Source organism: Fistularia commersonii, chromosome 31, assembly GCF_037954325.1.
Source record: "Fistularia commersonii isolate RoL2024-O1a breed Wild chromosome 31, RoL_Fcom_v1.0, whole genome shotgun sequence".
NCBI classification, from domain to species: domain Eukaryota; kingdom Metazoa; phylum Chordata; class Actinopteri; order Syngnathiformes; family Fistulariidae; genus Fistularia; species Fistularia commersonii.
The window spans coordinates 3,625,370-3,651,416 of record NC_141314.1 but is presented as its reverse complement, the minus strand read 5'-3'; the positions used below and the strand labels follow the sequence as shown (position 1 = coordinate 3,651,416).

General features: G+C 45.6%; 1 protein-coding gene across 7 annotated transcripts; it reads right to left on the bottom strand.

Annotated features, from left to right (window-relative positions):
- On the bottom strand, positions 1–24,265 carry arhgef37 (Rho guanine nucleotide exchange factor (GEF) 37). Of its 7 annotated transcripts, none has more exons than XR_015109247.1 (18): positions 24,198–24,265; positions 21,436–21,516; positions 18,289–18,433; positions 17,883–17,988; positions 16,003–16,391; positions 14,858–14,987; positions 13,489–13,636; positions 13,191–13,390; positions 12,985–13,115; positions 12,410–12,514; positions 11,972–12,085; positions 11,726–11,895; positions 10,095–10,242; positions 9,878–10,006; positions 9,084–9,279; positions 6,565–6,734; positions 1,465–2,811; positions 1–1,280 (listed from the first exon to the last, which is right to left on the bottom strand). XR_015109247.1 is itself a non-coding variant. In XM_086178905.1 (18 exons), the coding sequence occupies exons 5-18, from the start codon at positions 17,941–17,943 to the stop codon at positions 2,593–2,595; spliced, it is 2,310 nt and encodes a 769-aa protein (XP_086035031.1). In that variant the 5' UTR covers positions 17,944–17,988; positions 18,289–18,433; positions 19,361–19,492; positions 21,436–21,516; positions 24,198–24,241; the 3' UTR covers positions 1–2,592. The 7 variants fall into 7 exon arrangements, 6 of the variants coding, with proteins under 6 accessions (XP_086035031.1, XP_086035028.1, XP_086035032.1 ...); XM_086178905.1 differs by adding an exon at positions 19,361–19,492 and having other exon boundaries at positions 1–2,811; positions 24,198–24,241; XM_086178902.1 differs by having other exon boundaries at positions 1–2,811.
- Positions 24,266–26,047: the final 1,782 nt, after the last annotated feature.

Sequence of the window (26,047 nt, the reverse complement as noted above, 5' to 3'; positions counted from 1 at the left end):
TGCTTTCTACATCTCTTTTATTGAAGCCGCGGTAGGTTTCGTCACGTGCTTCGCCACCGTACAATTTTCACGAGAACCTCGCAAACGGTGTCAAGCGACTGGCGGACAAGTTTAAGCGTAATAAAAACAAACAATAGACACAATAAATAACAAGAGGGGGGGAAACAACAGGTCAGCTAGTTCGACGCCAAGTCAACAGTGCAAACAGTCCGAGGTCTGGTTAGGCCATTCGGTCGACTGAGGGAATACTGATGGCCTCACGCACACACACACTCTTGCACACTTCCAGTGTAATACTATAAACCATAAAAAAAAGCACACTCTCTCTACTGGTAAGTAACATGCACACACACACATACACACAATTGCATGTACAGTCACGCAACGCACACAGTCAGACACACATTAGTAGTTTAAAAATTAAAATGGTGTTTCAAGAAAAAAAAATGAACACAAGTCTGATAACGCCCTCTGCTGGCAAGCTACACACACACACACACACACGCACACGCGCACACAAACACACACACACACGCGCACACACACACACACACACACACACACACACACACACACCAGTTCCAGTAAGCAAAAGATGAGGGAGTTGTTTTTTTTTTAACAAAATCGATTATCTTAATCTACTGGCATCACGCATCACACACACACACACACACACACACACACACACACCTGCAAATGATAACAGAATTAGATCTGATTCCTGATCAATGTGGGAAAACACACTCACACGCTTCAGACGGGGCAGATTTTCAAAAGGGGCACCAAGAAATAAAAATTCATGATTACAATGATATTAATAATTAGAACACATTAAAATATTTAATGTTTAAAAAGACAAAACTACTTTGGCAGCAAAGTGCAGCTTCATGTGGTTTGTCCCACCGTCTCCATGGCAACAAGCGCCATCGGATCAAGACAGGTGAGCTGTGAAGTGTGTGTGTGTGTGTGGGGGGGGTCGTTTCAGGCTGGCGCTTTTTTGACTGCCCGACTTTGGGAGGTGGGATGGGTTCTAAGCCTGGTGGGGGGGGTTTGGGAGGGCGAGGTGATGTGTTATTATGGGATGCAGGGATGAATATAAACCGGCTTATGGGCTGAAGGGGGGAAAACGGGGTACCTTTTGTCGTCTCCGCCTCCACAACATCCTCTTCTCTCCCTGCAAGCCATTCCGGCTTGACCTCCTTCCTCTCTTTGCTCCACCACCTTCTCTCTCTCCTTCCTCTCTCTCTCCCTCTCTCTTTTTCGCTCTCTCTCGCTCGACCCTGCAGACATTTTATATTTACATCACATTACTGAGTTCGGGATGATGAGAGCACCATGTTCCTGTCAGTCTCCATTCAAAACCCGACTTCCAGGTGAGGAGGAGACAAGCGCACACATATACACACACCTCTAACTAGGGTGTATGTGTGTGTGTGTTTGTGTGTGTGTGTGTGTGTGACCCACTGGTCAAATCCGGGAAGCTGACAATGGCTGCAGAGAAAGGGGGCGAGAAACACGCCTCCTGGTTTAAGTGTCACTTCATTGGCTGCCCAAAAAACACAAGCTTGCACCCTCAATGTGAAATTAGGGAAACCATCACCATCATCATCAGTCTTGTAAAGTCCTCATCAGGTTCCTTGCTGTTCCTCATTTGTGGAAGATTAAAAAACCTTTAAAAGTTAAAAGCAACTGGTTTGTTTATCCTCGGTCAAATATGACGAAAATGTCAGAAACATGGGAAAAAATTGTGAGAAATCATTCAAACAATGTCTTTAATTTACCAAAAATAATCTATATATTCTGCTCATGATTGTGTCATTACAATTGTCTTTGATAATAAGGTCTCTTTCGGGGATATCTTCTTTTGCCAAATTTACAGGATGTCATTTGTAAATTATGTCGAATTTTTGACAGAATTTGAAGACAAAAAAAATGCAAAAAAATTGAAAAAGGAACGATGAAAAAAGAAGTGGAGAAGATTCAAAAAATAACCACAAAATCATCATTGTAAAATTAGAGCTGGGATTCTATTTGAATCAGATCTGGGTTGAGATTTAAATGATCATAATTCTGAAAGCGAGGTTCCAGAGCTTCGGTCGGGATCCGGGTCTCAATAAAAAGTTTCGCTGGTAAGCAAAAGTTAATAAATTATTCGACGGCAGCCATCTTGTTATTGTTTTTGAAAAAAATAAAATAAAATAGCACAAACACTGAAACCTTACGGAGCCCCAGGGAGGGTCTGGCTCCCCGTAAACATCCACCTTCATTTCCATGTTGACATTCATACGGAGGCTGAGAATCGTCCTCATATGAGGACACAAAACTCCGAGGTCTTTTTTTTCCCCCTTCGTTTAAGCTTGTTCTGCTGGAGCTTCATCTGACCTGATCCCGTCGCTCTGATTTCTGATCGGTGTCCAGATCCAGAAGCGCACGGATACCCAGGAGGCGGCTGGCGGGGTTCTTCATTGGCATTCTTCATTGTTAGCTCTGACAAACACGGTTGCCATGACGACAAGAAGCAGGTGCAGCGTTCTTTACACAAAAAAAAAAAAAAAAAAGCTGAGTCATGCTGGAGTTGCTGCCGCATTTCTGCTAGCAGGTGGGCCGCTGGTTGCCGGGCAGATTTGTCCGCAGGGGTAGCAGGGCCAGGTAGTTGGAGGGCACGTAGCCCCTCTGCCCGCCCTCCACCTCCACCAGGCTCCACTCGGGGTTCCCTCTTTTGTCGTGTGACTCCAGGACCCGGACCGCCTCGCCGGCGCGCACCGAAACCTCGTGGTTCCCCCTCGCCGTGAAGTCGTACGCCGCAAACACCTGGGCAGGGGGGGTTGGAGACGAGGAGTCAAGCAGGTGGTGAAGGTTACAAACAGGGGTGGGGGGTGTGAATGTAAAGCTTTTATTTACAAAAATAATAAAAGATTAAGCTGTAAATCAGAAGAATCTGAGAAGGGATGAAGTAGAAATGACGTAGTAGAGAAACGAATTACACCCAACACCTTGACTTGGGGGTTTAATTCATGCTGTGACTGAGCTTTCCACTGAGTTTGCTCTCATATCAAATCAAATTTCCCCATTAAAATGAATTGAGTACATAAAAAAGGGGAATGTAAAGAAATAAACTGGTTTATTTAGTGTGTCTTTCATTTTCATCGCATTACTTTACTTACTCACTACACATTTAATGCTACCATGTATTGCTAAATGCAACTTGCACACTTTGCTAAACTTTATCGTTAAACTTATTTATCGACGGAGTGAATGCCACTCCTCTTTAAAATCATCAAACTCCCCCGATGCCTCGTAAGTTGACGTTCCCGCCGTCTGCTGCACCAAATTACCATAAAGATCTCCTGCCTTCTCACAGATGATGCTCCCCAGTCAACATATCTCACCAATAACAACTCTATCTCTTCATGGACAAGTCCACAACAAGCACACATCACTCACGTTTTATATTATCTTCGTCGAAGTACCTAGTGTGAGGAAACGCGTCTGACATTTTTTAAACGCCACTTCACGCACAGCGGCGGCAAAGTCGGTACCAAAAGCTCACGGTGCTCACCCCTGACTCAGAACTCAACTCGTATCATTACGCAAAAAAGGGAGTGACGGCTAGTGTCTCGGAAAACCTGTGAGTTCAAGGTTCTGCTGTATTTGGAGGTATTTTCGGTATGTTCCCCTCAAAAGGGTGTCCACCAGTAGGGGGACCCGGAATCTAGACAATTTGTTCCGACTGCATTTACAAAAATGTAAACAAAATGTATACAGCTGTCTCTATGGAACCGGTTAGTTGAGGCAGACGGCCACCAATCCCTGATCCATAGTTTTACCCTTTAAATACATGGTTGCTGTGCCTGATTTGCAGGTGATTTTTAAAACACGGGAACCTGAAATCACCTTGGGCGGGGGAAATCCGATACAACTGTTGCCTTTGGTACAGATGTTAAAAAGACATAGTTCACACTAGCCCAGAGGTTTCACCAGATTTTCCTTTACGAGGGCTGAAAGATGAGCGATTCTAGATGATGTGATTGCTCAAAGCAAAGCAAATGCCGGCCGAACTCTTCAGATTAAATACACATATTGACGTACAGCCAGACGTAAAGACACGTGACAGCGTGACCGGTATCGCTGTTATATCATAAGAGGAAAAAAAGGAAAAAACACACGCACAAAAGGCTACCTAATGAGACCGATGTTGTTTGACAGGGCAGCCCGTCATTTAACGCCTTCACCCCGGCTCAGCAAGAGCTCGGCCCCGACTTCCCACGCTAATTACCATTTAATTAGCATCTTGCTGATCAGCAACAGTGAAAACTATGTGTGTGTGTGTGTGTGAGTGTGTGGGGAGGGGAAAACAAGAGGAGTGACTGCTGCTACGGTGGCCTTCACAAGGCTGCCAACATACAGGCTGTCAGATTGATTGGCGCCTCCAGTCGGCCAAAAGAGGTCACGGCACGGCGGCAGAGGGGGAAACTTTGACTCAATAACCTTCAAAGTGTTACAGGATTTTTTTTTTTGACTCCTCACAAAAAGCACGGTGGCACAGTGGTTAGCGGTTTCAGCCTCGCAGCACAAAGACGCCTCGGTTCAATTCTGACAGGGGACCTTTCTGCATAGAGTTTGCATGATCTCCCTGTGTCTGCCTGGGTTTCCCACGTGGTCTCCGGTTTTACCCCACAGTCCAAAAATATGGAGCAGGTTAATTGGGAAAATTGCCCCGATAGAGTGAATGAATAATGCCTGTCTGTGTATCCCGCCTCTTGCCCAATGACAGCTGGGATAGGCTCCAGCATCACCCGCGACCCTGAGTGCAGGATAAGCAGCAGACGATGGATGGATGGATAAATCCTCAACCGGACACCGCCAGAATAAGCCACCGCCTCCTGAACAGCTGCAGGAAGCTGAACGCCGCTGCTCGTCTCACAACAGCAACGGTCACCTGACGCGGGTAGGGGAGTGGAGGGGAGGTAATACATCAGCTCTGTGACATCCGTGAAGGTTAGCGACCGCGCGTCAAACCGGTCTCGTCCTCAGACTCGCAGCCTGTTAAAGGCTGGTGGGGGGGTTGTAAAGGGATAAAGGCAAAAACGCAGGGGCGTGCTCAGTTTTACCACCACTGGATACCATAGAAAGGGATTTGACCATTTTCCACCGGCATATGGACAAAAACAAACACCTGCAGATGAAGTGCAACAGCCACTTTCTATGCAGTGGGAAGTGCAAAAAAATTTGTTGTAAACCGCATTTTAAACATGTAGGTCCAAAAAGCACAGCGTAGCAGCTTTAACACCTCTTGCTTTCTGGTCTCAAGTTTCTCTGCGTTTCTCTTCTTGCAGAATATCAGAATCCGGAAAAAAGGAGCAAAATTCAGGTGGTCATATGACATTTCTGCGTCACTTGATCACCTGAATTTTGATTCTTTTTTGTAGGTGCCATTTAATGGTTTTGCTTTTGTTTCTACATAATATCTTACCGCAATGGAGATTACTTGGGGAACAGGGGACGATTTTCTTCCTCTACCACGCGGTGCTTTCAGTGCACATTTATGAGACGGCTCAGGGTCAAGAAGAGGAGGGGCCCGTGAAGAGCATCCTCCGTGAGATCACGCGAGCCATCATTCATTTTTACAGCATCCCCACCCATCGCGCACGCACATGCTCGTGTGTACGTGTGCACACGTGAAATCCCACTCTCGCAACATCACCTTAATCTCACTCTCTCTTATTTAAACACAACCACATAAACCGCTACCAGATTTATAAGCCATGACACGCAGTTTTCAGGCTCACCTATCTCCCAGTGTAAATCAATCACACACACCGAACACGCCCACACCCACTTACACATAAGCGCACACACATGCACGCAGGCCCTATCAGAGCCTACAGCAACGCATGGCATAAATGAACTCGCAACCTTTCACACAGTAACCTACTTAGCAAGGTTAAACAGCTAATTATGGACCTTTCTATTAATATTGCAGGCTGAGGCACACACACTTTTTGGAACCCACCCCCTCACAGATAAGGACACACACGACTGCACTTACATTCCAGGATGTATGCACACTCTTGCACACTCGACACACACACACACACACACATTTAACCGTGCAACAGATTTATGTTTGTGGATCAGAAAACACCATTTCACTGATCGGTCAGTTTATCTCACACACACGGGCACGCGCACGCACGCATGCGCACACACACACACACACACACACACACACACACACACACACAGCCAGGAATGCACACACAGTCCATTTTGAATAATTTTTTTGTTTTGTGTTAGACAACTAAATCAATGTTTTAATAAGGCACTTTGGGCATCTTTTTGTTCAATCGTTAGTTTTATGTTTAACAGACGTTTCAGTCCTTTCTGGGGATATTTTTCTCGAAATTGATTTTTAAGTGATTTCTTAATCATTTCTTGCTACGTTAATTTATTCATTTTTTATTGCAGTACTTACACCCATGCAATTTCAATTTACATATACATATATAGGCATGGAAACGTCCATTCCCAGGGCCACCAGAGAACTCACGTCACCATAGTTACCTGGAAGCAGGGCTGGCTCTGGACGGTTGGTGGCCGGAGCTCGGAGGTGTAGGAGTGTCTCCTGGCGGCCGTCGGGGCCACAGGCAGGGTCAGGTGGGGCGAGGGGGGTGGGTCCTCCTCTGGCTGGTGGTAGCGGACCAGCTTGGAGGAAGGAGCGTAACCTCGTCGGCCTGCAGGAGCAGCCACATTTACCCAGGATAAGAATTAAAATTCAAAAAAATACAGAAATTAATAAATGCAAAAAAAAAAAAAAAAAAATTGTATGCAAAATGAGCAGAAAATTATAATCAATTCAATAAATTAAACCGTCTCTTCCGTGAGCTGCCACCTTATTGTAGTGGAGGGGTTTTCCAGTGATCCTGGGAGCTTTTGTCAGGGGCTTTATGCCCCTGGAAGGGTCACCCAGGTGAGGGATCAGACAAAGTGTGGCTCAGAAGACCTTCCCTGAAGAAGACAATGATCTGACCCAGCAGTTCAGTTTACCCACCCTTCTTGGGGTCCCTAGAGGGGCTGCTAGAGGGCACTCCTACCGGGGACTCCCTCGTTCTGCCGGGAGACTTCAACACTCATGTGGGGAACAACAGTGTGATTGGATGTGATTGGAAGGAACGGCCTCCCTAGTCTGAACCTGAGCAGTGTTTTGTTATTGGATTGTCCATAACGAACACCATGCTCAGGCATAAAAATGCCCAGGCAGAACTACAACCACGTCCCGAGGGAGGCATTGAGTGAGCCATGTTCCGTGCTTCCGTTGTCGAGGCAGCAGACCAGAGTTCCGACCGTAAGGCGGTCGGCGCCAGTCGGAGCTGCGACCCTCGAACCCACTGGTGGACTCCAGCGGTGAGGGATGCCGTCAAACCAAAGAAGGAGTCCTATCGGACCTTTCTGGTCTGTGGGGTTCAGAAGGCAGCTGACAGGTACCGGCATGCAGCTTCGACGGTTGCTGAGGCAAAAACCCAGGCATGAGAAGAGTTCAGGGAGACCATGGAGAACGCAGGATCGAGTATCTGCTTTTTGCAGATGATGTGGTTCTGTTGGCTTCATCAGGCCATGATCTCCGACTCTCACTGGAACGGTTCGCAGCCGAGTGTGAAGCGGCCTTGATGAGGATCAGCACCTCCAAATCTGCGACCATGGTGCTCAAGCTGAAACGGGTGGAGTGCCCACTCTGGGTCGGGGAAGAGGTCCTCCCCCAAGTGGAGGAGTTCGAGTACCTCTGGGTCTTGTTCACGAGTGAGGGAAGGATGGAGCGTGAGTTCGGCAGGCAGATAGGTGCGGCATCTGCAGCAATGCGGAATTTGTGCTGGTCTGTCGTGGTGAAGAGGGAGCTGAGCTTAAAGGCTCAATTAACTGGTCGATCTACATTCCACCCCTCAGCTATGGTCATGAGCTGTGAGTAGTGACCGAAAGAACAAGATCACGGGTACAAGCGGCCAAAATGAGTTTCTTCCGCAGGGTGGTTGGACTCTCCCTTAGATATAGAGTGAGAAGCTCTGTCATCCAGGAGGAGGGAGGAGTAGAGCCGCTGCTCCTCCGCATTGAGAGGATCCAAATGAGGTGGCTCGGGCATCTGGTCAGGATGCCTCCTGGACACCTCCTGGGGGAGGTATTCCAGGCATGTCCATGTGGGAGAAGACCACAGGGAAGACCCTAGAGTAACTATGTCTCCAGGCTGGCCTGGGAACGCCTTGGGGTCCCCCCAGAGCTGAACCATGTGGCGGCAGAAGAGGAAGATCTGGGCCTCTCTGCTCCGGCTGTTGCCCCCGTGACCTGACTCCGGATAAGCAGTGGAAGGTGGATGGATGGATAATTACACCGTTACCTTTAAACTATCAGGTAGTCACCAGACTACATATATTTATAACACATTATCAAATCAATCTTTGATTTGAATCTCTTAGTCAGATACAATATGAATATATTTTGGTGTTTTTGCAGTCAGTGTGTGTTCATGTGCGCTTTTTGATTTGCAACTCATCTCATTGAAACCTAAGTGCTGCCTGAGGCATCTTTACGCCAACACGCTTGATGTTTTCAGTGCTGACTGTCTGTGGTGATATCTGGCCAGAAGATGGCGCCAATGGCTGAGATGTCAGCGCAGCTTCAGGGCTGTGGACAGGAAGTCACCAGTGTTTGTTTGGACTTGGATTGGCAGTATAAGTGACTGATTGGATAACAATCAATGTTGCATTATAAGAAAAATAAGTTTATACTTATATATATTTATCTATACAAAAATAAAACATATAAGTATATATTTCACCCTTGGTGAAAGTGTTTCTTCATCCATTACTGGTTCTTCTAGACTATGTGTCTCTCCAAATTATGAAATCAAACTGTTTTTATTTATGTGTTACTTTTAATCTAATGTTCTGATTTTATTCTTGCTGATTTTCACCAGGTAAAAATAAATTGTTTATACCATACCCACGTTAAGAGATGTGGTATTTCATACTTTTTTATATATTACTTTTTATATTTCATTGACTGTTAAGGTGGTGGGAGGCAGGAAGTCTCACCCCCGGCGTCGACTAGCCACCTGCGCTTGTCCCCTCGGCTGTCTGCCTCGCTGATGATGGCCACCAGCTCACCCTTGGCGAGGTTCAGGTCCAGGTCGCGGCCACCCACCACGGCGCTCGTCACCTGGTAGATCTTGCCGGAGCCGTGCTTGTCCATTAGCTGCCTCAGACGACGCTGAGACGACAGGCTGAGGGGCTACAGCGACAGAGTGTTAACTGATTATTACATGATTATTTTAAGAAAAAAACAACACTGTCGTCATGTAACAGAGACTAGATTTACACCAGGAGTATTAGTTGCATGCTAGTGGAAGTTATCTGAATGTAACAAACCAAATTTTTTAAATGTACAGTTTATACAGTTGAGACACAAATTTCCTAATACTCCGATATTTCATTGTTGAGTCGCTTGTAAGTGCTTCCTGATTTCCCGTAAATCTTTAGGAATTTTTCTTTTCGGCATTCATCAGATTCCTGCTAGGGCAGGGAACACCACGAGGCGATGACTCGGCAGATTCCAAAGAGGACGTGCCGGCGGGGCGAGATGCCGACGGAGTTGCCCGGCAGGTTTTAAGGAATGCGTCCTAGTTATTGTGAAGTACGGGAAGATGCTTTTGAGTCAAGATGGTGACGAGTGACCTTGAGAAATGGGAGTTTTATCGGGGTTAATTCGTGCTTTGACCTGCAGGGGGTGGTAAATGCTCATTTACTATGTTTAGTAAAACCAGTTCTGCTAATCAGCTAATAAGCTTTCGGCTCATATTCAGAGGGTTGGGTCCAGGTCAGGGTCCCACCTGGATGGCTGGCACGTTGAGTGTGTCCTCCACGCTCTGACACAGAGACTCCAGCCTCCTGGCCCCTTCCAGCACCGCTGATTCCGCCCATTCCCAGAAGGCACTGCGTTCCACAGAACTATGAGGGAGCTGCCAGGTGGGGTTGGGGGAGACAAGAGGGAAGGTGATGATTTTAGAAGATAGCAGGGCTAAGGGGAAACACCCCGGAGGTCCTCACCTGCATGGCGAAGCTCTGGAAGAGCTGCTCCATGTCGGAGGAGAGGTCCCGGTGCAGACAGCTGAAGGTGCCCAGCAGGCTCCAGATCATCTGCAGCGCCAGGCCATTGAAGCGGGGGAGCTCAGTGAGCAGCAGTGTGTTGATGGTCCTGATGACACACACGCACACGCACACACACACACACACACACACACACGCGCACACACACACACACACACACACACACACACACACACACACACACACACACACACACACACACACACACACACACACATCAAGCTCAGTTCAGCCCTGTTTGCTATGACAGTGAGGCCGGGGACTGAACCACCAGCGGGTTCTTCTGTGTCTGAACATCTGGAGTTGGAACCAGTGGCTGACATAACCACATTCGATGTTGTGGACCAAAGACCTCGACTTACCAGTGTTTCAACTAACAAGTTTTCCGACATACAAGGCGTCACTCATTTGACTTTTTACTTTATGATACGAGCCAAGATCTGAGTTAGGAGCAAGCGGAATGAATTTGACACCGACGTGGCCGCCACTGTCCATGAAGTGGTGTTCAAAAACAGAAGCACCATCCAACACTAGGTGTTGAAAATCACGTAAAAACATGAGAGGTCTGTGTGCTGTCGACTTGTCCGTGAAGAGATGAAGTTGATGTTGGTGACATATAGTGACGGAGGGATGATCTGTGAGAAGGCAGGAGACATTTACTGAGATTTGGTGCAGCAGATTGCGGTAACATCAATGGACAAGGCACTGGAAGAGTCACTCAAAGCCAGTCAGGGACGGTTTGATCGTTTTAAAAAGAGGAGCAACATTCACTCCATCTCTAAATGCTGTCTGCTGTCCATTTATCTGCTGTCTATTTATTCATGGATGTCTTGCTATCTTCTGTCTTTCTATTAATATTCATATTTATTTTACTTTTTTTTTTTTGACATTATAACTGTTAAGCTGCTGTGACAATGGGGATCAATAAAGATGATCTTATCTTAAATTAAGTTAAGCAATATAGTGTAGCAAAGTGAGCAAGATACATTCAGCAATACTGTAGCATTAAGTGTGAAGAAAGAAAGTTAAGCGATAGAGCAGGAAATGAACCCCCTGCCCTTCCCTCTTTCAATCTATACAATATACTATACTTAATAAAACCAGTTTATACTTTTACATTCTCTTCTATTTTGTATTATTTTTAAATATCATTTATTATTTATAAAGCACATTTTTCTTATCTAAAAAGTATATCAAAAAGGGGGGGTGGAAGAGATTAATAGTATTTCAATTAATTTAGATGAGGGAATTTAATTTGATTTACAATGAAATTGAGTTACGAACTCGGTCATTGACGCATTACACTTGTAAGTCAAGGCATTACTGCATCCAAGAGGGGGTACAATTACTGCCTTGAGGCAGAGGTCCTTCTAATAGTTGGAGATGAGGTTAATTGGCAAATCATCTCTGGGTTCCAGTTGGGGGTGTTTTTTGATCAAACGCCAAGCTTCACCTTTGACTTCGATCAATCTTGGGGTCACAGGTGGGGTCCCTTGGGTCTAGACCTGCGATCATTAGCACTCAGGATTCTTTGGTAAAAACTGTGCAAATACACACACACACACACACACCTGTAAGTGTTGGCCACCGCCTGTTCCTCGTAGCTTAGGCTGGGCTTGGCTTCTATCAGCTCATAGTCCAGCAGCTTGTCCAGCCTCTTCCTGATCAGGTTCCTGGGGCCCACCAGGAGGTCACGGAGCGAGAGGAGCGGCCGGTAGATCAGCGTCCTCATCCTCTTCTCCTGTAGGGGTGGGGCGGCACCGTCAAAGACCCCGGCACGTATAGTCCGGAGGCGTGTGCCACAGGCAGAGACTCACAAACGTAGGGAGGATCCACTGCCGGAGGGCAGTGGTGATCTCTTTGTAGCAAATGGGAGCCTTCTCTCCGTCCATGTCCAAGTCGAACTCCTCTGTCCTGCAGGCCAGGAACCTCTGAGGAGAGTACGGCACCAGATGGAGGGGTTAGGCTAAGATCACACACTAGCGCTGCCAGGGGGAGGAGGGGGTCATCAGATCATTGTTGTTAAAAAAGTAGAACCACCCGCCATGCGACCAACCTTTCCCGTTTGAAGCACTGTGTGACTCCTGAACATATGATGTTTTGAGGAGAAAAAGAAAGGAAAAGAAGCATAGCTACATTCTGCTCGGTCAAAGTTCAACCTCTTGACCTTTGACCTACAAATACATTTTAACCCCATATGATTTCAACGCCCCGATTTTTTTTTTAACTTTCTCCATAATCTTTTCGCTGCCCACCTGCAGGTGAAAGAGGTACATCTCCACATTCTCCAACAGTTCCAGGATGCCATTCTCCAGAAGGTAGAAGAACCCCTCCAGTGCATCAAACTCCTCATCCACCGTCTGCAGGGGGAGAAAGAGACGCCGGCTCGGAGAAGTTTCCTTAATACAAGCTGCACCTTAAGACACCTGCATGGTCTGGTAGCAGGGAAGCGCTACGCTAAAGAGCTGGAGGGGGTACAGTGAACGTACTGCTCAGCTCCGTTCAGCCAAAATCTAACAAAGATTCAAAACAACCTAAAGTGTTTATTCATTTTTTTTAAACAAAGGTTTGAAAAAATCCACACACCAAGAGTGCTCCAAAAATAAAGATAATATATTTTACATAGAGTAGAGAGAATTTATTTTAGCATGACAATTTAAGCAGCAATCTGCTCTTCTTCAGATGCTTAGAACCTAGAGAGCCTAGAGAGAACCCAGGCAGGAGGATGTGGGGAACCCACACTGAACAGCATCAAACCATCTACCATCTTTGACCCTTGCGTCAATTTTTCAGCCTGTGTGTGTGTGTGTGTGTCAAACCAACACATCACCTTGGCGACTATCCCCGTCTCGTGTTTAAGCTGCTGGCTGATCCTGGCCGTCTTCTTGGCGATGCTGTGGCTGTTGAGCCGGTAGATCTTGTCCTTGATGCTGAGGGTTTCCGTCTTCTTGTATTTGTCGGCTGGAAGAAGTGAAGCTGAGGTCACGTGACGCCGCCATGCTAGTAGCGGCAGTGGCGGCGGAGGCGCCGACTCACCGACTTCCCTGAAGCGCTTGTACTCGTTGATGCGGTAGTTGAGGGCGACGGAGGTGTGTGCGGTCTGCTCCAGCAGGGCGTAGGCCGGGTGCTCCTTTTCCGTGTGCTTCAGGATGGTCTGCAGCAGCAGCGGGTAGCGGGCAATCCGCTGCACAGGCATCACCAGGAAGAAGCTCAGCGACGAGGCGTTCACTTCTGGCCTGGAGAGAGGAAAAACGAGTTTTTAAAAACGAGCGCTTGTCGGTCGACTTCTGCTGCTGGTTGAGGATGAAGAGGCGAAGGGAAGAGGCCACGTTACGCTGAGGTCTTGATGATGCCGACGATCTCTCTCCACAGCGCCTCCCTCAGTTTGTACCCATTCTCCACCACTGTCACACAGTTGTAGTTGGCCAGGTACTCCCTGTAGGCCTCCTCAATGTCCGAGGACAGGCTCAGGAATGAGTTGCCTGGCGGGGGAGACGGGACACGGTCACCTCCTCAACTCGTAGGCTTGGTGTTAAAGATACAATTCTTTGTAATTTTATCAAACTAATTCTTTAAAGTCCCTGGCTCGATTCCCAACAAGGGACCTGACAGTGTGTGTTTACATTTGTAAATATACCTGTGATTGCATGGGGTTCATGCCGGTGTCCTCCCAAAGTTCAAAAACATGCAGGAGGTTCATTGAAGACCCCAAATTGACACTGAGAATGAGAGGGTGAATGGTTTCTTCTCACTATCATGTGTGAATGACAGAGTGAATGCTTGTTCGTCTATATGTATGTCTATATGCTGAGTAAGTTGCATAATTGTGTATCTCTATATGAAGTGAAAATGAGAGGATGAGTAGTTTTGTGTCTCTATATTAAGTATGGATGAGAAAGAAAATGATTCTATGTAGGGGTGTGTGTCTTCAGTGCCCTAATGTTTTGATTCAATCAATTCAGCTCAATTATACGATGCATCTAGATGCAACTCAATGCAGGGTCTTAACCTGCTGGCAAAACCCGGCGTTCTTAACCTTAAGCGAAGGTCTTAAATCTTTGCTATGAAAGCTCCTATACACTGACTTTTCTGGACCTCTGGTTCTATGTATCTGATTGGCGTGGTTAGGGTTAGGAATGAGAGTGACTGGTCACTTGTCACTAAACGTGGCCCTGTGATCGACTGGCGACTGGTTCACAGTGGAAAATCTGAAAACCCCCCTCTAGCCTGATGCCAGCTGAGATGGGCTCCCAGCCGAGTGAAGGATAAGCAGAATAGATAATAATTAAATTAATTAGAATGTATTTAAAAAGGAGAAAAAAAAATGCTAAAATTAAGCAAAAAAAAAAGGACAAAAATCAGACATTTGGTGAAGCCTGAAATGAACCTTTTTTTTATCTGACAGACATTAATTAAAAATCTGCTAGAAAATATATTTTTCTTATACGTTGTCAAAAACATAATAAATAAACGCCTGACAGGACACACTAGTGCGTGTGTGTTCCCAGGCAGGGCAGGATTTAAAGACGTGTCATTAAGGAAATATGAAACCTACATAGCTCTGTCACCTGGTGTGACATCAGTCACCTGAAGACCAGTGGCCAGCCCATCAAAAACACACACACACACACACACACACACACACACACACACGCACACGCACACGCACACGCACACGCAGATACAGGGAGCTGGAGGCTTACAGATGGTCTCCAGGTAGATGGAGTCCCCGGGTTGGGCCTGCTTCTGGTCCAGCAGGCTGAGGAGGCGACTGGACACGTCCATCACCTCATCAATGTGGAGGAACATGCTATCCAGGTTGTCCAGGGGGGGCTGGGGGTGGTGGATATATACACACACACACACACACACACAGAAATTTTGATCTATTTTCTAAATGCTAACACACCCAGCTGAGAGTCATGTGTTGACATGGACGCCAACATGCTTGTGTTCCTCCTTCACTTAAACAAAAAGAGAATGTGCTGCAGCCGCCGCCACCGTTGACGGCCGGTTCTGCTCTGGTTCCTCTGCCGAGGGAACAGTGGGCGCATTCAGGGCGGAACAATCCGCACTTGTCTCACAGTGCTCTCCTTTCTCCAGGGAATTTATTCCGTCCCTCTCCCTCCTCCTCCTCAATCATCTTCGTCACCCCAGCACTGTTCCATTCCTTTCCCCACTTTTCATTACAACGCCGGGGACGGACACCACATAACTCCCCTTCCTTCCCTTGCAACACCACTCCCCATCCGACAAGCGGCCCATAAGTTACCCAATTTTTTTTCTTTTTTTTTTTAAATTACGATTTCCATTTCCCCCCCTCCCCTATTTCCATGGTGCGTTATCGTTTCCCCGCGGCCCATCAAGCCGCCATTCCGTAAAGGCCCGACAGGCCTTCATTTCATTACCATGGGGGTAATACATTGTTTTATTTGGAGGTAATAAGCAGCGCCATGGGCGTAATGAAAAGCTAATAACCATAAAGCAGCGAGCAACGACAGCACCGTCGGCCGCCGCCGGCAATATGAGAGGTGCCGACTCCTTATTCAGAGGCTGATCATGCAGGAAGAGGTAAAAAATAAATAAAAAAAAATTTAAAAATGGGAGATGACTAGGGATAAATTGATAAATTGACACATGGCAAAAAAACACAAAAGCAGACCAGGAGGCGCGGTGGGTTGATAAAGTAGTTTAAACAATAATGTCCAACCGCAATATGTTGGGATGAGAATTTAAATGAGTTAACTGATTTAATTAACCACCTGAAAAAAGGTGCAAACATTCAGTCTCAGCTTTGTGACCCTTGGGGTGAAAACCAGGGGCATCATGGGAAGTGTAGTTGTGGTACCTGTAGTTTGCGCAGGTTGGCTCGGATGGTGACGGTGCTGATCTGCAGCATGCGGAGGTAGTTCCTCTCTGACTGCACCAGCTCCTCGATGGCCATCAGCTGCCTCTGGGCCTTCCGCTCCCGGGCCGCCTCCTCCTCCTCCTCCTCCCTCCTCCGGTCCTCCTCGGGGAAGCTCTCACTGGTGTCCGTCTCCGGCGGCTCCTCGGACACGGACACACTCGGGCACGATGCTCCCTCCGCCACCGCAGACTCCTCCCTCCTCGCGCTGCCGCCCTCCGCCATGTCTTTCTTGGGGACGGGCTCTAGGGCTCCGAGGGACCCTGGTTTGGAGAGGACCCGGGGAAATGGGGTGGGCTGGGGCCTCCAGGGCACCTCCATAATGGAGACGGCTGTCAAAGACACCACAGGGGGGTTGGAACGTCAGAAGGATTCCGATTCAGTTCTCCTTCCTGTCCTGTGGGGTGAAAAATCCGTGTTTGGAGGATGATTGAATTTCGAGTTGGGGTTCCACTGACACAACATTGCACTTTGAATTCTGTAAGCTAGGACACATTGAAGGCTCGCCAATGCTTTGGCTTTCAAAAAGTTTTCCCATTCTCTTTCATTCACTCAATCACAGCCACTGATCTTAGGTGGCAGTGGGCGGGGTTAATGCGCAGATTGACCAATGGCTAGAGAGAAAAAGGAGTATGGGACACCACCCTCTCTAACAACTGGGCAGCGGCAAAGTTAAATGATTTAAAATCTCTTGCTGAGACAAAACATATGTCCACATCCGTTTGGGCACTCCGATTGGCTAAAAACCTGATGGATTGATTGTTATCAAGGAGGTACTGCTACAATTTCGGTCAAAGTGTTTTGCTTTGCATTGGTTCCTTTTCTATCTGTCACTGAAAAGGTCCAAGTTTGTTATTTTTTTTAAAGCGGTGAAAATATGGACTTCGGTTAGCCATGCTGTCGGGCCTGAACAACGTGAACCAGAGGCGGCGCTGTGGGCACGCAGTGGGCGGAGGCTTTTGGCTGTTGCGGGATGAGCCCACCATGGTTTTTTTAAACACACACTCAGACCGGCAGTTTGTATTTTCGACTCTGTGATTAAATTTCAGCCTCTTGGTGAGAAATGACTCACGGCTGAACTTACAGGATCACTTTAAGAGATCCTGCGAAGGAAAAAACGTCTCACAAGAAACACAGCTTTTCTTTGTGCTCTTGAATGGATGTATATATAAACTGCTATCATCGCTGACTGGCATTTGCACAGTGGCAAGAAACAGCTGATAAAATTCAGATTGAAGACATTGATAAGCCTCCGACTGAAACTTTACAAAACAGAACATGATGCATGAAGCCAGGTGACCAAAAGTCAACCCTACTGAGGTCCAATGGCGTTGCGTAGTAATTCTCAGGTGACTGGGTGATGAAGACTCTACCTTTTCTGTAACAGGTCGGATAATTTTTGGCTCGTCATCTGCTAACCTCTTCAGAGTCTGGTGAATCAGAGCCCAATTCACGATCGTTCGGACTAAAGAAACCCGAAGAAAAAATCTGTATATTTACCGTCACCTGGTGCTTCAGTGACAAGTAAATATCGATTAAGCTCTGATACTTCAGTACAAGTGTGTGTGTGTGTGTGTGTGTGTGTTGGGGGGAGGGTGCCTGCTGCATGGGGCCACCCAGACTTTGGGATAAGGAGATTTAGCCAGACAGCGAATTGGAGGTTAAAGGAGGTTTATGAGGTCTGGAAACTCACATGCAAACATTTGCCTCCCAATCCAAATCCTATTTTGGTACAACATTGCAACAGCAAGGTGTGTGTGTGTGTGTCTGTGTGTGTGTGTGTGTGTGTGAGTGTGTGTGTCATGACAGGAGACGAACATTACCTTGCTCAGAATCCCCAGTTAAGCCCCCGTCAACTCGCCACCACCCTGGAGGCTCAGCCATGTGGAGGTGCTGCGTCCCGACTCGATCTGCTGCAGAGGAGAATGGCTGCGGCAAGGAAAACACACACACACAAAAACATGCATGCGCACACAGTTACACTGGTGTAACTTTGTCCAGTGACTCACACGCAGCAGGCCTCATGAGGCAGGAGTGTGTGTGAGTGTGTGTGTTTTTTCACAAGCGTGCGAGGAAAGGCGGGGGGATGGGTGTGGAAAAGGGAGGGTGGGACGTCCGAAGAGTGGAGGGATATAAGGGGGGGGGGGGGGTTCGACACAAACACACACACACATTGCTGAATAAGCTGACTGACCGCAGCAGCTGGTGGGCCGAGGAAGTGTCACTCACCCAGGCGGAGGCCGATTGGCCCGCTGGTCCTCACAGCAAAGCGACTGGCCAATCAGAGCAAGGCTGCTTGAGGTTTTTCTCCGGCGGGGGAAACAAAAGCAAGGCGGGACATCCCATCGTCTGCTGAGCGGGCCAAAAGGACAGCCTGCATTTTTCCGGTGGAAAATAAAGAGGAGATTTACAGCTCAGGAACTGGGATGTTTCCTTTTTTCAGATTCACCCGCTGGCGTCTAAAGAGCTGCGGCGAGTGAGAAAACAAACCCGGAAGCCTTTATGTTCCGGGAGATTATACTCCCAGGACTTCCGATCGAACAACCAATGAATCGGGTGGTCCTGCTGAAATCACCCATTGAAGAGTTAGTAAATAAAAATAAATAAACATGCTAAAATCTTCTTATCTTAAAAGTCACTTCCTTGAACAACTTGATGGTCGCTGTGTGACGGCACATCGATCCCAATCAACGAATTGATTAAGCGATTGGTTGTTTTCAAACCAAGTGTTGTGCATCAGTAAAAAATGCTTCATTAGCTTTTTATTCTGAAATTTGTCCAAAATATTTTTTTCTAAATTCCAAGAAGAAATCCATATATATTTTTTAGACTTAAGTTAATTGGAATAAATGTCTTCCATTTGGACGAATGGTGGGTTGATCGTCCCTAATCGATATCGCCCGATGTTGCCGATGATCTATAATATCGATCATCTTCTTTCCCTTTTCTACAAAAAGCCAGTTAAAAACATCATTATGTGGACATTAACTTTTAAATTAATCACCAACTATTTTGATAATCGTTTGATGAATTCCAGTCATGGGCTTATTGTTTGATGGCATCATCCAATATACATTTTGCACTATTTCTTAAGGTTTGACCCACTAAATGGAAAATTAGCTTTCAGATTAGCCAGATTAGCTAATGCCCTCTGCCCACCTGGAAACTATTACCAATCATTTAAACATTTCCAAGTTTTCCAGGATGCATTGAGCGGGGGCCCTCTGGTGGCCCACGTGAAGTAGTGACTGAAAAAAAAAAGTCCATCACTTTTGTCAGAAGCCAAGGAGGAAGTGCTAACCTCTTTAGCAGGAAGCTTAGCTGCAAGCTCCTGGCAAAGGGAACGTGAAATGCAGGCTTTTTGGCGTGGCAAAGGAAGTGACATCGCCAGGGAATTCCTATGAGTGAGTTGGATCTGAGATCGGTCCAAGAGCTGCAGGGTGAGGGATCGAGTCTGGAATGAGGGAGGGGGGCTTGTTTTATCAGGTTCATCAGAGGGAGGAGTGGACATGGAGATAGGAGAGGGAGGAGATGAAGAAGGAGGGGAGCTCTTTGAACCAGAATGATGGCCTGGTTTGCTGCAAGTCACTTTAAAGGAGGCCAGACCTAGAGAAGCTTCTCCAACACAGAACCGGCCCCTCCAGGTGGAAAAGGTACACTTCCTGGAAAAAGAACTTGAAGCGCAGAGTAAGCTCTTTATATATTTGAACAGCCTTAATTTACAATCCGCCAACATCTCTTTCCTAACCAGCTGAACAAACGCCGTCAACGGTCCCACGTCCCCAGAGTTCTGAATTGCCGTTCTGAATGTCCCAGTTTCTGAACTCCAAGGGTTCCAAGATGGTCCCAGGGCTCTTTCAGTTTTTGGCTCGCCGAGATGTCAATGTTTCTTGCAGCGGGTGAAAATGCTGCAGGTTCACCAGGACTTACTGCCTTTTTGAACTTCTGCTGTTTATTTATTGATACATTTATTAATTGACATCTGGAACAAATCCACCTGAGATGATGTGTCATTCACTTTTGGGCATAATTTATTTCATAATTGGCATGAAATCCCCGAAAAGGTCAAGAAATATTCCCAGAATAATGAAATGTAATGAAATATTCTCCTAAAATCTGAAAAAAAACTTAACTTGAAAAAAATGTTATTGAAAAAAAAAAAACAACGGTATTTGATCTGTTCTGTTCCATCTTCCAGCTCAGGAGACTAAAGCCACAGGACCTGAAAATCAGCCTCAGCAGGTAAAATCAGGCACGTCATGCATGCCAGGGAGCTGTGCCAGAGGCCCAGCATGAAAACAACAATCGGTGGTATTAATTTGAGGGATCGGTGTGGGGTTGGGCAGCTCTGACCTCTTCGGACTCCAAAGGCTTGAGAATGTAAACTTTAATATAGTATTTTTAAATAAAATCGAACTATGAAGAAAAAGGAGGTGAAGCTTTTACCAACTTCTACTTTATTGATCTTCTTTATCTCTCTGAATGGATTTATTTTGTTGCAATAAACAAAGTATTACCATTCCGAATGTGTTTTAAATTGTTATTGTACTGTTTGAGAGCCCCCCAGTGGCAGAAATGGCACACTGCAGGTTGGGCTTAACGTCACCGGCCAGTCACAGCCTGGTGACAAATGGCCTGAGGTGACAATGACGGGGCCAAAACCAAAAGTACAGGTGAAGAACACCCTGTTCAGTCCCTCCTCCTCCTCTGGTCCCGCTGAAGGACAATGGTGGTGGGTGCTGGTCATGTGATCACTGACTCAGCTTCCTGCTTTTAGTTTGACCCCAAGAGGACAAGTTGCGCTTTCGGTGACCGACAGAAAACCTGCTTGTTTTCCTGTTCGGATCATATCAAACACATTTAGATTGTACATTATTCTCCATATTAAGATTGCATAATACTTAATATATTTAGATTGTATAGTATTCTACATATTTAGCTCGTTCAATACTGAACATAATTAGATTATTTATATTAACAATCCTTAGACTATAATAACCGCATTCAGATTGCACAATACAGAACACATTTATATACATTTTAATAAAAATAATAATTCATCTTTTATTAATCCCCGTAGGGAAATTCGTTCACTTCAATTAACCCATCATGGATTACCCTTTTGTTTTTATATGTATGTACATGGATATAATACTAAACATATGGAGATAGTGCGATATTGTCTAGAATTAGATTGTACGATACTGATCATTTTTGGATTGCATTGTGAAAAAAGTTATAAATCACAGAAACTTGAAGAAAAAAAGGCAAAAGATCAACTTTGATGAACCGTAAATTAGTTAAAAATCAGTACTGTGTGGAGTTAAACTGCAGACTGGGAGGGAAAAGCCTCGATGTTGTTCGTTTTAAACTCACCCGAATGGATCAGAACCCGTCTCGGGCTGAAGCTCCACTGTGGGAACGTGAAGCAGAAGCAGGAGGAATCATCATGGCTGCCTGGTGAGGGTAGAGGGAGATAAAGACATGAGACAGACCAAACATCAGGCGTCTGTGTCGTCACACCGTCTGGAGCTCACCCTCTATCTCTGGTTGGAACAAACCACCAGCCGGTTCCTCACTATGCACCCTGCCGTATGCCTTTTGTCAGTCTGCAAAGGCACGATGCACCTCCCTCTTACCTTCTCTGTACTCTTCTGCCAACATCCTGTGCTTAAAAATGGGCACCGGCACACTTCTCCCCTTACTCAAGCATCCTCTCACTCTCTCAGATCCTGTTGAATGACCTAATCAACAACTCTGCTGGCACCTCTCCAAGACACTTCTGTACATTCACAGGTGTATCATCAGAACCAACTGTTTTTCCACTTGACATCCTCTTCAACGTTCTCCACGATTCATTTTTACAAATCTTTGCTGCTTCGTGGTCCACAACGGTCATCTCTTCTACTCTTTGTTCTCTCCCATTTCCATCATTTAATAAATTTCTCTCCTATCCCCCGCCATACTGTCCAAAATAGCATACAAGTCATCAAACGTCCATTGTTTGGTCTTTGCCACCTCTACCTTCACCTTGCACTGAACTTCCTTATTCCACCAAAAAGTCCCCTTAACCGCTTCTTCCAGATGGCACATCATGTACTCTACTCCCTGTCTACCTGATCACCTTAGCGTACGTTTAAACAAATAAATACATACGTATACGTATATATGTACACAGTATACAAACACAAACCAGAGGTAAGCAGAAACACGTCAAAATGCTGATATAAAATTACAGTATTTACAACTCGCTCTCCTTATTCCTATTCTATCAATCGACGCTTTTACTACAATCGATTAATTTCTATTCATTACAAACATTTCACTGTCTCTAACCTTGAATTTCCACAAACTATTTGACCACTGACCGCTGATAATTTTTTTTCCACTTTTCCACCTTTCATCGCAAGAATAACACGGAGTTTGTTCGAAAAAGCTGCCGCACGCTGAGTTATATTTTTGTATACGCTCCACAAACTGCCTGACACACCGCGTTAGTGCAAAAATAAAATCGCAGGAAGCCTCGCCACGCTGTGCTTGACCAAATATCGCAAAACAAACAGGCAAAAAGAAGCCAACTTCTTCAAATATAAATGAAAGACAAAACAAAATTAAGTTCAAATGTATGCTTCAGTGACAAAAATAAAAACAAAATCATAGGATGTTTTCTTTGTAGGAATCTCACCTAATAAAAAGATGTCCATATATTTGTTAATTCTCATTTTCAAGATGCTGGAAAATGATTTCATTTATATATATCCATTTTCTGCCACTTATCCAAAGAAGTCGGGTTGTGGGAGCAGCAGCTGAAGCAGAGAGGCCCAGATCTCCTTCTCCCCCGCTACATGGTCCTGCTCTTCTGGGGGATCCCAAGGTGTTCCCAGGCCAACCTAGAGACAGTCTCTCTGGCATGCCCTGAGTCTTCCTCGTGACCTCCTCTGATAATGACATGTCAGAAATACCTACCCAGGTATTTGTCCATGAGGGATCCGGACCAGATCCTGACCACCTCATCTGACTCCTCTCTATGCAGAGGAGCAGCATCGCTACTCTGAGCTCCTCCTTGATGGCCGAACTTCTCACTCTGTCTCCAAGGGAGACAACTAATTTTGTCTGCTTATATATACATATATATATATACACAGATGTGCATATATAGGTATGTATATATTTCCTCTCAAAAATTAAAACAAATAACATAAAAAAAAAAAATTAGATTAAGAAGAATTGGTTATTGCTTGGAAAGACCAGTAAGTTGTGTCTCCTCAAAAGAAGCATGGGGAAGAGAAAAGAAATAAATCAAACCTTGTGCTCTGTTCTGGGTCTCATGTCAACCGGTTCCAAAAAAAAAAAAAATTAACAGAAAACTACCATCAGTCTTTCAGGGGAAATAAATCTGAGTGGGGGATTCTTAGGGGTTTAATTTCGGGATTATTTAATCTTGCAATCACTCTCAGGACGTTGCTTGACAAATGTCAGAAAAGCATGAGCTTCAGTTTCCATGACGACATTTTTAGTGCGTTGTCAAAAAAAGTAAAGCTTATATTTACTACATGACCAGATACTTCATTCTTTAAATAACAATACCGAGTTACTAAATCAGCTTCATCAACCTTTTTATTTTTTTTTACCCAAACAGATTTGTTTTAATCTACCATTCTATTATTGACATCCCCTTTCACTATAAACCTTTTGAATATTGTATCAAAACAAATACAGTATAAAATAATAATAATAATAATAATAATAATAATAATAATAATATTGGTACCAGAGACATTTGTTTTTGTTCAACGAGTGGAAATATTTGAAATGGATGAAAGATGAGGGAAACACGGCGATTCCAGATGGAGGCGGAAACCGCATACTACTACTACTACTATTATTATTATTATTATTATTTACATTATTATTAGCCAAACTCTGTCTCCGGTTTAAGAGGGAATCACAGCATATTTTCGAGCGACGACACGCCGCTAGCATACCGGCGCCGGGCGAGACACGGACGCCCAAACACCCCGTAGTGCGGCTCGTAGGTCGGGGGGGGGGTGTCATTCGTTTTTGAATTCGCGGTCTTTTCTTCTCAGAAAGAATTTATTAACAAATTAAATGTAAAAAATAAATAAGCACAGCGATACCTGGTTGTCGGGTGGCGAGCCCACTGCGCAGGGTATCGCTGTTCACCTGTTGTCGGTCTGCGGTCGTCTAACTCCCATGGTCAATAATGGATGCTACTTCCGGTTTGTACAAAAAATAAAAGTACATCAACATCCGCTCTGGTTTCATAATAAAAGCTGAGTGGAGAGTTTAAATATTTCTTTATTTTCAATGAAAAATGTGACATTTTCCGGAAAGTGTTTCTCAAAAACGTAACAGAAATTAATTGGCAATTAAAAAAAAAATCTCATTATTCATTCAGAAAAAGAGGGTTATTTTCAATACATTATTTTTGCATAGATTTGTACATTGCATTTCACATGGGTTATTACTAACTTTGTCCAGTCAAACCTCCTTATTTGTCAGGGCCAAACCAGGGAGGCGTAATGCAAAGTCTTTGTTCAAAGTGCTGGTGGCAGTGGGAGTGAAATATTTCCTTGTTGGGGGTCGTGGGGTTTTGTGAAGTTTGCCTGAAAAGGAGTGCTGAAGGGGCTGAGGAGGTCCGAGGCAATCAGACAGGTCACTAACAGGCTGTTCAGATTGATAGTCAGGCATCGATCTCCGTTCCGAGATATCTGAAGAACTGGACTTGCTCCACTGGCTGACCCTGGGTAGTCTTTGGTTGTAACAAAGGTGATGAAGATTTTCCTCTAGCCCCAAAGAGTGTAGTTTCTTGGTTTTACCAATGTTGAGCTGGATCTGGCTCTTGACCGCTCGCTTGGGATGGAGCCAGAGTGTCAATCAGGTGAGTCACATACATAAAAAGTATAATTCCTCCACTGTTATAAGAGATATAATTAGTGTACACAGAGAAGAGAATATGGGGGCAAAGCATAGTCCCGTGTAAACACTGCATGCTAAATTAAAAACCATCTAAAAAAAAAAAACACTGTGGCCTGTCCATGTGTACAGGACTAAACATGGATAGATCCATGGATGAAATCCTTGCGTTTGGGTCCAGAGTCTAGATGTTCGGTGACTGTGGCTCATAGCGTGAGACTTCCATCCTCCACAAGCTTTGCCCTTTAAGCAAAGTTAATTTGGCTCTTGTTGGGTCTTTCAGCCACACACAACACTCTCTCCATACATTTGCACAAGACAGATGTCTGTGCCACCGGCCTGTAGACCTTCAGGTCCTTTGCAAGTGCCTTTTTTGGGTCCAGCAGGGGCTATCGGACCTTCGGTGGATTCATTCACAGTATGGAAGGCACCAGCTGCTGAGAAATTGGAGGGTTAGGCGGATCTGAGTGGTTGGTGTTCTGTGGCTGTTGAGCCAGGTGAACAATGTATTTAACTGCTCTGCAAAAGAGGCAGGATCCTGACAGTCAACCACTGCAGTTGGATGGGTGGGACATCTGTTATCTAATTGGGTGACATTTGGGCTAGATCCATCTATTGGATTGTCTGGCTGTCTCGGCTGTTTCATTGTTTGAGCCATTTGCTGACCCAAGCATTGGCTTGGCCAGACTCCAATATGTGTGTGGCGTCCAAAAAAACTGCTCCTGGAGCGGAGTCACTTATGAGCAACAGCATGCTCTTGTAGTAGATGCTAGGTGACATTGGCTTGTTTTGTTTTGTAAAGGGGAGTAATACCCAATAGAGCATGGACAGGAACCCCATGCAGCCAGTTACTATCCTACAGGTATCGTTGTGGATAGGGTCTATTCTGTGTGCATTGCAGGATCTCCTCCATCCTGAACAGGCATACTCTGGGGATGCTGGGGCGATGCTGATGACAGGAGCTGTACTACAGTAGCCAGTTACAGTGGCCAATTCTTACACCCAATGACCACCACCAAAAATTGACCCTTTGTGACTGAAGAGTTTTGAA

Coding starts and splice junctions, on each gene's coding strand:
- arhgef37 (XM_086178902.1), bottom strand. CDS start 17,943: ATGGCTGAGCCTCCAGGGTGGTGGCGAGTTGACGGGGGCTTAACTGGG. Junction 9,280..9,877: donor TCAACGTGCCAGCCATCCAG/GTGGGACCCTGA, acceptor CTGTCGCTGTAG/CCCCTCAGCCTGTCGTCTCA. Junction 6,735..9,083: donor GTGGCTAGTCGACGCCGGGG/GTGAGACTTCCT, acceptor CTGCTCCTGCAG/GCCGACGAGGTTACGCTCCT.